General features: G+C 40.9%; 2 protein-coding genes across 2 annotated transcripts; both read right to left on the reverse strand.

The window, feature by feature from the left end:
* Positions 1–4,971: 4,971 nt before the first annotated feature.
* LOC133641119 (tripartite motif-containing protein 12A-like) lies at positions 4,972–7,773 on the reverse strand. Its single transcript, XM_062034994.1, has one exon. It carries the CDS (start codon positions 6,985–6,987, stop codon positions 5,671–5,673), a length of 1,317 nt encoding a protein of 438 aa, XP_061890978.1. The 5' UTR covers positions 6,988–7,773; the 3' UTR covers positions 4,972–5,670.
* Positions 7,774–9,325: 1,552 nt separating this feature from the next.
* Positions 9,326–14,619, reverse strand: LOC133640857 (E3 ubiquitin-protein ligase TRIM35-like). The gene is made up of 2 exons (XM_062034538.1): positions 13,448–14,619; positions 9,326–9,504 (listed from the first exon to the last, which is right to left on the reverse strand). The coding sequence occupies exons 1-2, from the start codon at positions 14,511–14,513 to the stop codon at positions 9,326–9,328; spliced, it is 1,245 nt and encodes a 414-aa protein (XP_061890522.1). The 5' UTR covers positions 14,514–14,619.
* Positions 14,620–14,860: the final 241 nt, after the last annotated feature.

Raw genomic sequence — 14,860 nt, forward strand, 5'->3', positions numbered from 1 at the left:
ATGGCGCCACAGCACAAACGATAACACAACTTTTTAGTGTATTTTCAAAGTGTATTTTTAGTGTATTTACGGTAATAGAATAAATGAAGAAAAACAGACTACCTTTGAATCTCAGTAAAACTAAAACAAGGCTATTTGGTAACAGTAGAAAAGAGCATCGCACAAATAGACGGAGTAGACATTGAAAGGGTAAAAGAAACTAGATTTTTGAGAGTAATAATAGACGATAAAATGATCTGGAGGTCTCATATAAAAATATACGACATAAAGTTGCAAGAAATAATGAAAAAAGCAAAATATGTTCCGGACCGAAAATCACTTCATATTCTCTACTGCGGTGTTTTTCAACCACTGTGCCGCGGCTCACTAGTGTGCCGTGAGATACAGTCTGGTGTGCTGTGTATGCCACTGTGATTGTTATTGTTTTTTTTTTATTAATGGCTGTTGTTATTATTAAGGATTATTGTTATTGATACTGTTGTTTATAATATACATTTTTTCTGCTTTTTTTTTTTTAGTATTTTAATAATAATCATAGTATTTGCATGTCTTCTCAAATAATAATAATGGTGCTTAGTGGTACTTGGGGTTGTTCTCAGAATGTTAGTCAGACTAATGGAAGGATCTGACTAACATTCTGTGTGATATTTGTAAATAAAATAAGTTGGGGGGGACATCAAAATTCAAAAGAGTGATTCATCTGACTTTTAAAATTAAATGTTTGACAGCAGTAATTGTAAAGACTATTATAATTCATACTCATGATATTATTATGTTTTAATTAAACAAACAAAAATCACATTTTATTTTAACATTCCCAAAATTGGTACATTAAAAAAGTAAAAGTATAACTGATGTATTACTCTTATGTTGAACTTGTTCAAAAAGCAAACAAAAAGCATAATGCTTATTGATATATACGTATATATTATATCAATCAATCAATGTTTATTTATATAGCCCTAAATCACAAGTGTCTCAAAGGGCTGCACAAGCCACAACGACATCCTCGGTTCAGATCCCACATCAGGACAAGGAAAAACTCAACCCGATGGGACAATGAGAAACCTTGGAGAGGACCGCAGATGTGGGGACCCACGGCCCCAGGGCGACCGGTGCAATGGACGTCGAGTGGATCTAGCATAATATATATATATATATTGTGAGAGTCCAGTCCATAGTGGATCTAACATAATAGTGAGAGTCCAGTCCATAGTGGATCTAACATAATAGTGAGAGTCCAGTCCATAGTGGGAGACAGGTCAGCAGTGCAGAGATGTCCCCAATCGATGCACAGGCGAGCGGTCCACCCCGGGTCCCGACTTTGGACAGCCAGCACTTCATCCGTGGCCACCGAACCTATGCCCCCCCCCCCTCTCCATGAGGGAGAGGGGGGGCAGAGCAGAAAAGAAAACAAACGGCAGATCAACTGGTCTAAAAGGCATACATATGTATATAAATATACATATATATACACATATATGTATATATTTACATACATATATACTGTACATACATGTGTATCTACATACTGTATATATATACATACCTACACACAGTATATACACATATATACATATACTGTATATCTACATACATACACATATACATATACATATACATACATATATGGATCCACGACATTAAATAATTTAGCATATATTGACCTATTGGATTGTTTTTAGCATTTGTATTGCACAAAATGCAACAAAGAGGTCCCCTTCCTTTATTTTGTATTACTCCAAAACCCTCACTAGAAACAGTTTGGATTGACTGAGTCGACGTTTGAGACCAACTGTAGCCCCTGTGAGAAGGACAGGAGGGGTGAAAGGTCAGGGCCCTAAATGACCTCAGAGTGGACCCTGGCCGAGGCCTTGAACTGTTGTAATGCTCTTTTAGAAACTATGTGCCGTAAAAGTGTTGGGCGTGATGAAGATAATGATAGAAAAAGCGGATGAAAAAAGAAAAAAGCAGCACAGTTGTGAGAAAGGAGATGAGGAAAAAGGAGTCCCATGCAGGAAGGAAGGAAGGAAGGAAGGAAAGAGGAAGTGTGTAGGGGATAGGAAATAGGTTTTGCACATTTGAGACAATCATGGAAATAACATAAATATAAATAATCTGTTCCAGAAATGGTTTTGTGTTTGTCTTTTTTGACACTTTTTAAATGTTTGATTCTGCAGACAAAACCTAAGTGGGTGCTAAAAAGGTTGTGAGTTCAAACCCCGGCCGAGTCATACCATAGACTATAAAAAATGGGACCCATTACCTCCCTGCATGTCACTCAGCATCAAGGGTTGGAATTGGGGGTTAAATCACCAAAAATTATTCCCGAGCGCGGCCACCGCTGCTGCTCACTGCTCCCCTCACCTCCCAGGGGGTGAAATAGGGGGATGGGTCAAAATGCAGAGGGTAATTTCAGCACACCTAGTGTGTGTGTGCTTAGGGATGATGTTCGAAACCGGTTCTCCCGGTTGTTTGATAAGAAAAAAACCGATTCCATGAACTCAAATCCCTTTTTGAGAACCGGTTCCCGTTATCGAGGCCACTATAGTAAAGAAAAAGAGTTGGTTCTTTATTCGAATCCCTGGGAACGAATCCCGTCCCACAAGAAACGCCCTGTGGGACATCACAGGAAATGACGTAGCTCAGTCATTAGACTGGGCTACGTCATTTCCTGTGATGTCACACAAGCAGCAACAATAATGGACCGGAAAAAACGCCTCAAGGCACATGGCTATACACCTATAGTGATCACAGAGACAGGTTGTTTTTGTGTTACTGTATATTTTAGTTTTTCTGAAAAATCCCACTTAATATACTTTGGGCAACAACAGTCAATATTTTTTATTTTATTTTTTTTAGGGGGGTAACAGTCAATATTTATTTATTTATTTTATTTTACTTTTTTCTTATAAAATAAAAGTGAGCTTTTGTTAAACCAAATATTGTGTTTTTTTCCATATACAACAACCTATCTGGATTGGATAAGAGAATCGATAAGGAATCGGTTCGATAAGAGGATTCGATAATGGGCTCGAACTCGATAATTTCTTATCATACATCATCCCTATGTGTGACTATCAGTGGTACTTTAACTTTAACTCTTTATACCTGGGGCGGTATAGCTCGGTTGGTAGAGTGGCCGTGCCAGCAACTTGAGGGTTCCGAGTTCGATCCCCGCTTCCGCCATCCTAGTCCCTGCCGTTGTGTCCTTGGGCAAGACACTGCTTTAAATGTAATATAGATATTGGCTTTCACTATGTAAAAGCGCTTTGAGTCACTAGAGAAAAAGAGCTATATAAATATAATTCACTTCACTAAATAAATGCTGACCCAGCAACCTTACAAAAAAAATAAAAAAATAAGTGGGTGCTAAATAAATGCAGACCCAGCAACCTTAATTTGAGTTTGTCCACAGAGAATGGGACTCCGCTTCAAACCCGTAGTCAATGGCGCCCCCTGGTGGAGAATCAATAAAGGCCAACATATATCAGCCAATCAGATGCTTTCATACTGAGCACTATACTGAAGAGGAATGGAGGACTCCAGACCGAGACCACCATTTTTATTTTTTTTACTTTTTTATTTTTTATTTACAGGAAGTCTGGAGGCGGAGGTAAATGCTCCCAAATGTGTTTGATCCTTGAGCGAGGAGGACCCTTACCAGACAAGCAAGTAGACCGCCTGACACTTGAAGTGGCGAGGCGACAGTAGCGGAGTAGGGAGGGGGGCCACTGTGTGTGTGTGTGTGTGTGTGTGTGTGTGTGTGTGGGTGTGTGTGTGTGTGCGTGCGCTAGCAACAGACTGATCTGTCTCCCCCATGTGGACAATCTCAACATCTTCAAGACCTATCATTCACAATCCTTCTTTATTTTATTTTTTTTGCACCATGACTAGGGAAGGTTGTTTGCATTTGGCTATATAACTAGATCACTGGTTCTTAACCTGGGTTTGATCAAACCCTAGGGGGTGAGTCGGTCTCAGGGGTTCGATGGAGCCTCCGCCGCGGAGGTCAAGACACACCCGACTCATCGTGTAAATAAAAACCTCTCTATCGACGTATTATGGATACCCCCAAACAACATTCCCTCTAGATTTCCATGTGCTTGAGCAAACGCAAAAACTCCTTGAGCGTTCAGTGGAGCACATGTGAGCGACGTCAGACGTGCACACGCACTGTGGCCACACCAGCAGCACACCAGTCCCAAACCTGACTAAATAACAAGTTAAATGTTTTATTATTATAATAATTATAGTCATTATAATCCAAGAGATTATTTTCTAATATAAGTGTTTTGGCCCACTTACAATGACAATAACAAAAAAATATTGTTTTTCATGAGCTGTGTATTGCATGTCTGGGTGGGGGTCCTGCTTTGGAAATAATTGGTACCCCTTTCAGATATCGCATTTAGTTCCCACTAAAACATTCACATGTTGCACAATGAGATGTAAACATGGGATCATGTCTACATTCCTGTAACTTTCTGTTTGTAAAATATATCTTTATTAGTATTTATTTAATACAATAATATCATTTCATGCTTAATATTTACAAATTAAGATTAAATTAGGAAAAAACATTGTATTTTTCACTGAAGAAGGGTTCGGTGAATGCGCATATGAAACTGGTGGGGTTTGGTCCCTCCAACAAGGTTAAGAACCACTGAACTAGATGTACATCTATTATTTTCTTGTGTTTCAAGTACACGGGCCAGATGTGGCTGTCAAACAGGCCAGGGGGGTCTGGTACCGTGTTCGACTAATCGGACCATCTAGTAGCTGGTTCCATCCGAAGTGTCCCCCAGGACAGCAGGCTCGAGGATGCAGTTTTATCTGGTAAAGCGTGTGACCGAGTGGTCATACACTTGAAATACTTATGTTTACCACCAGATGGCGATAAAGCAGAGGCATGCGAATTGACTTTTAAAAAGAATTGGAATCTCCCTGCTTTTGTCAAACTCTAGTTTGGACACCCCCTGATTGAACCAATGGAAGTACTCTATTGAGTCCAGTTTTCATTGTGCAGTATTTGTTTTTATATCTGTACTGTACTGTAATGTTAAGATTATTTCCTGTTTTATTTTTATTTATTTTCTTTTGTTTTCAACAAGTCCAAAAAAAACCCTGCTAAACCAACTAACAAAGTATTAATAATGAATATAATTTTCAGAATATTTCAATGGTGTCAATATCAGCATAACATTAAATGCTTTTGAAATACAACAACTGATGAATGGACTCAAACAATGCTAATTGGCAACAAGTACAATTGTTTAATCATTGCCTTTTTTTTATTAATGTCTTTCATTTAATACTGACATATTATTATTGAATGACACAATATACAACAGCATTCCTCACAAATAAGGATACAGGAAACTAAAATGGATTTACATTACAAAAGACACATCCATAAAATCACATATTTATGATTGTCTGTTTGACTAATCATTTTATGTTATAACTTCAGCCTCCGTCAGAGCTGTCGTAGCTTCCGGGTGTGACGTGTCTAACGAAGGCTGAAGTGTCGGCCTAAACTGTCAGCAGGCAAGACACCTTTCTTACACAACATGATTTGTCTGAACACAAGAATTTTGAACAGAGTGTAGCTCCATGTAAAATATTTCTGTAGGAGCAACATGTCTCCAAATCCATCACGGACAATCTTCAGGCGCAGGTATTGACATCTTTGGAAATGTAAGTGTACAGTGTTATTGTTACTGTCCTGGATAAATACTTCCAAAAACCAAAAGAAATGGGTACATCAAATGTGTCTAAAATAGTGTCTGTACAAAAGTCATGAAATGAAAACTTTCCCTTGCTAATGTCGAAACGAACTCTGAATCTCTGCTGTTTCTCTTTGATTGACAAAGGCAAGTCTTCACGTAGTGGGTAAATCCTTTTGTATTTCCTGTCTTGAAATCGAATGCCAGCTCTAAAAGACTGAAACATGAACCCCAGTTCCCACTTGTCGTTGTGGCCCACATCAACATTCCAGGTGTGTGCTTCTGGGTGCACAGCAGTTACATTTAACACATGCAAGTCTTGAACACTCACTGGATTCTTCGGATGCTGCTCTTCTCTGCTTAGCTTCTGTCTGAGTTCTGGATTGCTGGTGTTTGGGTTTGGAATCACAGCACTTTGGGACACCAACGTCTTATTTTTTTCCCACCAGGTGAGTGGGATGTTGTCCAGATACTTGTCCATGTCCAGCACAGGTCCTAGGACCAGCTTGGGCTCTTTGGGCAGCTTCTGGGCTCTGGCCCTCATTTCCTTGTAGTTCTTCAAGAAGGAAACATTGTCAGCTGTTAGCAGCTTCTCTGTGCTGATAATCACGCCTTGGAGAGCTTTCATGTCGCTGCTGAGACCCTCAATCTTCTCTTTCATTGTCTGATTCTTGCTTTGCTCTTCTTCTCTCACAGCTGACAATCTAGCCTCTTCCTCCTTCTCCAGAAAGTTGTGAAGCTTCTTAAAAGTCTCCTTAATCTTGCTTTCAGCCTGCTGCTTCTGGACCTGGATGTGTTCTGCTTGTTGACTGATGTCTTCTTTAACTTTGGTAAACATTTTCAGTCTTTTTGTCATGACTTGTAGGACTTTCTGTAGATCTTCTCTGTGTTCCTTTGCAGCTTCCTCGATAGGAGAGAATTTGTGATTTGTGTGGATATTTGCATGTCTGCAAACGAGGCACACAGGCTGCTGATGGTCCAAACAGAACAGTTTCAGTTTCTCCTTGTGCAACTTGCACTCTTCCTCAGTGTCCACGGAAGACGCTGCAAAAGCTTCACACACGTTCCTCAAGGCCAAGTTCAGAGGTAAATCCATGGATCTGCACTCCGTCCTACAGAGTGGACAAGAACGGTCCTTTTTCCCCTCCCACCATCGCTCCACACAGGAGCGACAGAAGCTGTGGCTGCAAGGCAGCATGACAGGGTCTTTGAAGACGTCCAAACAGGAAGGACATTGGAGAGCTTCAGGGCAAGCCATTTTTCCACTGAAGACACCAGCTCCTTCCAGAAGCTTCAAACTTTTACTCAAAGCAACTGTTTGAGTTCCTCCCAGTCGAAAAGAGCAAAGTCTACTTCCTGCTGTATAACATGACTTTATATCATCAGTCAAGACTCAAGACTCGTCAGACAAGTTCTTCAGGTTTTTTTCACAGCCGTGCCCAAGAAGGACACAAAGGGACACTCCTTCGGATGAGGAAGAAGGCATGGGTGGTAAAAGGTCGTAAAGTGGCTCAAAAGATTGTGGACAACTGTGTTGCATGCAGAAAAGCCAGAGCTAAAAGATGCCAGCAAATCATGAGTGACCTTCCACCTGAGCGTATAACACCAGCTAATCCCTTTGAGTTCACAACAGTGGACCTATTTGGACCTTATGAAGTGAGAAATAAAGTGAAACTCAAAGTCTGGGGAACAGTCTTCTGCTGCATGGCATCCCTCAATCCGTCAATCCTTTCCGTGTCCGGGCCAGGTAAGGTTCCCCGTGTTGAGTCAAATTAAGCTGCATCCCAAAACTCTCTACCATCCAATATACAGAACCTATTCCAGGATAGAGATGCTCACCATAGTTACAGTCCAAGAGGAAACAACAAATTATATTTGCCTAAATTTAGAACAACTTTAAAATCAATGTGCATTTCAGTGCATGGAGTCACTCTGTGGAACAACTTAGGGGACGAGTTCAAAACCTGTTCTAACATGATTCAATTTAAAAGACTGTTTAAAGGCCTACTGAAATGAAATGTTCTTATTTAAACGGGGATAGCAGATCCATTCTATGTGTCATACTTGATCATTTCGCGATATTGCCATATTTTTGCTGAAAGGATTTAGTAGAGAACATCGACGATAAAGTTCGCAACTTTTGGTCGCTGATAAAAAAGCCTTGCCTGTACCGGAAGTAGCGTGACGTCACAGGTTGTGGAGCTCCTCACGTCTGCACATTGTTTACAATCATGGCCACCAGCAGCGAGAGCGATTCGGACCGAGAAAGCGACGATTACCCCATTAATTTGAGCCAGGATGAAAGATTTGTGGATGAGGAAAGTGAGAGTGAAGGATTAGAGGGCAGTGGAAGCGATTAAGATAGGGAAGATGCTGTGAGGGGGGGGGACCTGATATTCAGCTGGGAATGACTAAAACAGTAAATAAACACAAGACATATATATATATACTCTATTAGCCACAACACAACCAGGTTTATATTTAATATGCCACAAATTAATCCGCATAACAAACACCTCCACCCTCCCGTCCATATAACCCACCAATACAACTCAAACACCCGCACAACACACTCAATCCCACAGCCCAAAGTACCGTTCACCTCCGCAAAGTTCATACAGTACATATATTTCCCCAAAGTTACGTACGTGACATGCACATAGCGGCACGCACGCACGGGCAAGCGATCAAATGTTTGGAAGCCGCAGCTGCGTACTCACGGTAGCGCGTATCCAACTCAAAGTCCTCCTGGTTGTGTTGCTGCAGCCGGCCGCTTATACACCGCTTCCCACCTACAGCTTTCTTCTTTGCTGTCTTCATTGTTCATTAAACAAATTGCAAAAGATTCACCAACACAGATGTCCAGAATACTGTGGAATTTTGCGATGAAAACAGACGACTTAATAGCTGGCCACAATGCTGTCCCAATATGTCCGCACAATCCGTGACGTCACGCGCAGACGTCATCATACCGAGACGTTTTCAGCGGGATATTTCGCGGGAAATTTAAAATTGCACTTTACTAATCTAACCCGGTCGTATTGGCATGTGTTGCAATGTTAAGATTTCATCATTGATATATAAACTATCAGACTGCGTGGTCGGTAGTAGTGGCTTTCAGTAAGCCTTTAAAAAAGAAGTACTGAAGAAGTACGAGGAGGAAAGAGAGTGATGCCCTCAGCACAGAGCGATGGGAGAGAGGTGTATGGTCAGAGAGTGTTTGGGCCTGTGTGTGTGTGTGTGTGTGTGTGTGTGTGTGTGTGTGTGTGTATGTGTGTTTTGTCTCGTCTTGTCTCATAGTAACAGTGGTACTATTGTATTGTTAGTGTACAGGAGCTTTTCTTGTTTTTGTTTGTATACTATTGTTCTTGTATTATATTGTTTATGTGAAATGTGGAATGAGTGAGAGGGGTTGGGATATTATAAGCATCTGCTTCATCCAACCCCTTTTCAAGCCTTGCATAAATGTCTCTGCCAAAATGTAAAAAAAAAATGTGTGTTGTTGTATTGTGCATGTTTGAAATAAATACTTCAATTCAATTCATTTTGTTACGCAGGTGACAAAGTGCAACATGTCGTCATTGAAGGGAGTGTTGCTACAAGGTCCGCACCAACATGAACATGTCCGAATAACAGGCTGACAGGTCGTTGGGTCTTCCTGACATCACCCTCTTCATATCAAACATGAAGATGGTTTGTAGGAAGGTGTGTGACCTCCAGCTGGAGAACTGTGCTCTTGAAGCAGTGTCCAACTTCCTGCCAACCACTGTTGATCCTGCAAGAATGACCAGATAGGAGTTAGTTTTTTTTACTTTTACTTGAGTCATATTACTCTAAGGCAGTGGTTCTTAACCTTGTTGGAGGTACCGAACCCCACCAGTTTCATATGCGCATTCACCGAACCCTTCTTTAGGGAAAAATAAAATGTTTTTTTTTCAAATTCAAGACAAAGTTATATGTTTTTGGTAACACTTTAGTATGGGGAACATATTTTAAGTAACAAAGACTTAATTTAAAGTTATTTGGTTAGGGTTAGGGTTGGAAGGTTAGGGCCAGGGTTGGAGGGTTAGGGTTATAATAAGGCCATGGCGAATAAGCCATTAATAAGTACTTAATAATTACTATTTCATTTTTTTATATATTTTATTAATATTATTTTGTATTTTCCCCTCCCTCAGGGGGGAACTCGACAGGGCGGTTGCTGGTTGTTCCATCTCCATCGTTGGGGTCCCTGCGGGTGGGGTGGGTGGTTCCCGTGGCCCCGTGCTGGGTGGTCCTGCGGCGGCCGACTTAGGTGGGGTGGCTGGGGGCGCGCCTCGCCACGCTCTCCGGGGGTGGAGGGTGGGCTCGTGTGGGCCCGGTTGCCAGCGGGGCGGGGGCGGTCTTCCCGTCCGGTTGCGGGGAGTCTCTGAGCCCCCCGGGCGGGGCGTCCCGCCTTTCTGCCCGTGTGGGGTGTGGTCTCTCGCTAGCTTGGGGTCTGGCTGTCCCCTGCTTTTCTCTTGCCTTGTCCTCTTGCCGGGTGCGTCTGTTTGCGGCCTGCTGCTGACTCTTGTGGTGGGCCTGGCTCTGGGGTTCCTGTCGCTGGCCGGCCTGGCTGCGTGGGGTTGGTGGTCCCTGGTTCCCTGGGCACCACACCTACTGTTTGTGGGTTGAGATCTATGGGAGGCTGCGGCCGTACTCTGGCTCCCACACACACTGGGAGTCAAATATATTGTACATACAAATTCACATATACTCACATACATACATACATACTGTACATACATACATGTATACATACATACATAGGTACTGCCGCTCCCACATACATACACAAATACAGTACATATCTACATACTCAAAGTTCGTACATCCACACGCACATTCATTGTACAAACATACATATACACATACTGTACCTATACATTCACTGTACAAACACATATACACATACTGTACATATACATTCACTGTACAAACACACATATACACATACTGTACATATACATTCACTGTACAAACACACATATACACATACTGTACATATACATTCACTGTACAAACACATATACACATACTGTACATATACATTCACTGTACAAACACACATATACACATACTGTACATATACATTCACTGTACAAACACACATATACACGTACTGTACATATACATTCACTGTACAAACACACATATACACATACTGTACATATACAAGTACATATGCATACTTACACTCATGCACATAATCATGTTTCATCAAACATATATTAACTTTGTTGCCCTAGGGTAAACTGGGTACAACACATGGCACACTGACAAAGCGTAACCTATTGTTACAATAACAATATACAAGGTTAATATAGGTTGCTTCTCTTTCTTCCTCTCCATTTTTCTGCATTATTTCGTATCTCAAGTTATCATTACGTATATGTATTGTTGCATTTGAACAATTGTATTGTTGATAATAAAGGTAAATTATTGGTATTGTTCATTATCAATAGCGCTATTTCTATTGGTATTTGTATTGCTCCATTTGTAGTGTAATAATGCTCATTGTCATTTCTGTATTATTTTTTATTTTCGCTAACTGCTTATTTGCTATCACTTTTACCATCATATTTGTACATGTCGTATATGCTGATGTTGCTCTATTGTTGTTGTTGTTGTAATTGTTGTGTTTGCTGCTGTTGTTTTCGTCTCTCTGTCTAATCCCCCTCTTGTCCCCATAATTTCCCCCTCTGTCTTCCTTTTTTTCTCTTTCTATCCCCTCCTGCTCCTAATGACTAGTTAAGAGCCAATATGTTACTAATTTGCATGTTAATAAGCAACTAATTAATGGTGAATATGTTCCCCATACTAAAGTGTTACCATGTGTTTTTACTGGTGCACAAAATGAACCGTGCATGAACATCACCTTGTTCAAAGAACAAAACCAACACAGTGCATAAACCCACAACAAATTACACACCTGCAAATCAGTCCGACTTCTGCTGTTGCCGTATCCGTAATACGCAGATAGGGAGAAATTTTTATTTACACGATGAGTCGGGTGTGTCTTGACCTCCGCCGAACCCCTGAGCCCGACTCACCGAACCCCTAGGGTTCGATCAAACCCAGGTTAAGAACCACTGCTATAGTTTATTTGTATTGTTTGATTATTATATATATGGTTAATATATATAATAAAGCATTGAACATTACTGCCCTCTGGTGTCAGTTGCCATCATCTCCCCCTGCATACCATAACAGTATACTCCGGCCAAATTAAATGTAAGGACCTGACGGCACAGTGTAGGTAAAGAAATGGTTCATTGTCCATAAATCATTCACAATACAAAAATACAGCGTGCCGATAGCATGCGAAGCTAATGAACTAGCTAGAGCAAAAGCTTAGCATATAAACAGGAATCAAGAATCATGGAAAATAATCAACATAGCGTGTTGCATGAAGCAAATAAGACTGAGTGTGGTGAAAAGCAGGAATAAGAAGCTCTCTAATTAGTGCCCAGGAGCAGGTGAGCGTCCCAAACACTAATCCGAGGCAGGTGAAACTAATCAGCACCCATGGAAACCAAAAGACACAAACCCAGGGGTGCTGAAACAGAACTAAGGTAGTCAAGAACTAAACAAAACATGATCCGGGCAACGGATCATAACAATCTGATCAGTCAAAAATTGGAAAGAGATGTGCTTTTTATCTTTCACAATCCTTATGTATGACAAGAACACATATGCTTAGCTTTTTTTTATACATTCAAGAATCATAATAAAGCTTAAATAGATAGCTAACAGGTCTGACTAACCGACCGGGGGTTCTTTATTGCGCCCATAAAACCGTCTAAAAACAGTTTGTACAGCATTTTTTTTTTTATATGGATATAAAAAAATCCAAACATTATGTATTGTTTACATTTTTAGTGTGTTTTCATTGTGCAGTATTTGTTTTTATATCTGTACTTTACCGTTACGTTATTAAGATTATTTCCTGTTTTTATTATTGTTTATTTTCTTTTGTTTTCAACATGTCCAAAAAAAACCTGCTAAACCAACTAACAAAGTATTAATAATGAATATAATTTTCCGAATATTTCATTGGTGTCAATATCAGCATAACATTAAATGCTTTTGAAATACAACAACTGATGAATGGACTCAAACAATGCTAATTGGCAACAAGTACAATTGTTTAATCATTGCCTTTTTTTTATTAATGTCTTTTATTTATAACTGACATATTATTATTGAATGACACAATATACAACAGCATTCCTCACAAATAAGGATACAGGAAACTCAAATGGATTTACATTACAAAAGACACATCCATAAAATCACATATTTATGATTGTCTGTTTAAATAATCATTTTATGTTATAACTTCAGCCTCTGTCAGAGCTGTCGTAGCTTCCGGGTGTGACGTGTCTAACGAAGACTGAAGTGTCGGCCTAAACTGTCAGCAGGCAAGACACCTTTCTTACACAACATGATTTGTCTGAACACAAGAATTTTGAACATAGTGTAGCTCCATGTAAAATATTTCTGTAGGAGCAACATGTCTCCAAATCCATCACGGACAATCTTCAGGCGCAGGTATTGACATCTTTGGAAATGTAAGAGTACAGTGTTATTGTTATTGTCCTGGAAAAATACTCCCAAAAACCAAAAGAAATGGGTACATCAAAAATGTCTAAAGTAGTGTCTGTACAAAAAGTCATGAAATGAAAACTTTCCCTTGCTAATGTCGAGACGAACTCTGAATCTCTGCTGTTTCTCTTGGATTGACAAAGGCAAGTCTACACATTCTGGGTAAATCCTTTTGTATTTCCCGTCTTCAAATCGAATGCCAGCTCTTAAAGACTTAGACATTAACCCCAGTTCCCAGTTGTCGTTGTCGCCTACATCAACATTCCAGGTGTGTGCTTCTGAGTGCACAGCAGTTACATTTAACACAGGCAAGTCACTTTGGGACCCCAACGTCTTCATTTTTTCCCACATGGTGAGTGGGATGTCCAGATGCTTGTCCATGTCCAGCACAGGTCCTGGGACCAGCTTGGGCTCTTCGGGCAGCTTCTGGGCTCTGGCCCTCATTTCCTTGTAGTTCTTCAAGAAGGAAACATTGTCAGCTGTTAGCAGCTTCTCTGTGCTGATAATCACACCTTGGAGAGCTTTCATGTCGCTGCTGAGACCCTCAATCTTCTCTTTCATTGTCTGACTCTTGCTTTGCTCTTCTTCTCTCACAAGAGACAATCTAGCCTCTTCCTCCTCCTCCAGAAAGTTGTGAAGCTCCTTAAAAATCTCATTAATCTTGCTTTCAACCTGCTGCTTCTGGACCTGGATGTGTTCTGCTTGTTGACTGATGTCTTCTTTAACTTCGGTAAACATTTTCAGTCTTTTTGTCAAGACTCGCAGGACTTTCTCTAGATCTTCTCTGTGTTCCTTTGCAGTTTCCTCGATAGGAGAGAATCTGTGATTTGTGTGGATATTTGCATGTTTGCAAACAAGGCACACAGGCTGCTGATGGTCCAAACAGAACAGTTTCAGTTTCTCCTTGTGCAACTTGCACTCTTCCTCAGTGTCCACGGAAGACGCTGCAAAAGCTTCACACACGTTCCTCAAGGCCAAGTTCGGAGGTAAATCCATGGATCTGCACTGCGTCCTACAGAGTGGACAAGAACGGTCCTTTTTCCCCTCCCACCATCGCTCCACACAGGAGCGACAGAAGCTGTGGCTGCAAGAAAGTATGACAGGGTCTTTGAAGACCTCCAAACAGGAAGAACATTGGAGAGCTTCATGGCAAGCCATTTTTCCACTGAAGACACCAGCTCCTTCCAGAAGCTTCAAACTTTTACTCAAAGCAACTGCTTGAGTTCCTCCCAGTCGAAAAGAGCCAAGTCCACTGCCTGCTGTATAACATTGTCAGTCAAGACTCAAGACTCGTCAGACAAGTTCTTCAGGTTTTTTTCACAGCCGTGTTCAAGAAGGACACAAAGGGACACTCCTTCGGATGAGGAAGAAGGCGTGGGTGGTAAAAGGTAATAAAGTGTCTCAAAAGATTGTGACAAGTTCTTCAGGTTTTTTTTACAGCCATGCCCAAACTTGAAAGGGCCAGTTGGACTCAAGAAGGACACAAAGGGACACTCCTTCGGATG

The sequence above is a fragment of the Entelurus aequoreus genome, linkage group LG23 (assembly GCF_033978785.1).
Source record: "Entelurus aequoreus isolate RoL-2023_Sb linkage group LG23, RoL_Eaeq_v1.1, whole genome shotgun sequence".
In the NCBI taxonomy this organism is placed as follows: domain Eukaryota; kingdom Metazoa; phylum Chordata; class Actinopteri; order Syngnathiformes; family Syngnathidae; genus Entelurus; species Entelurus aequoreus.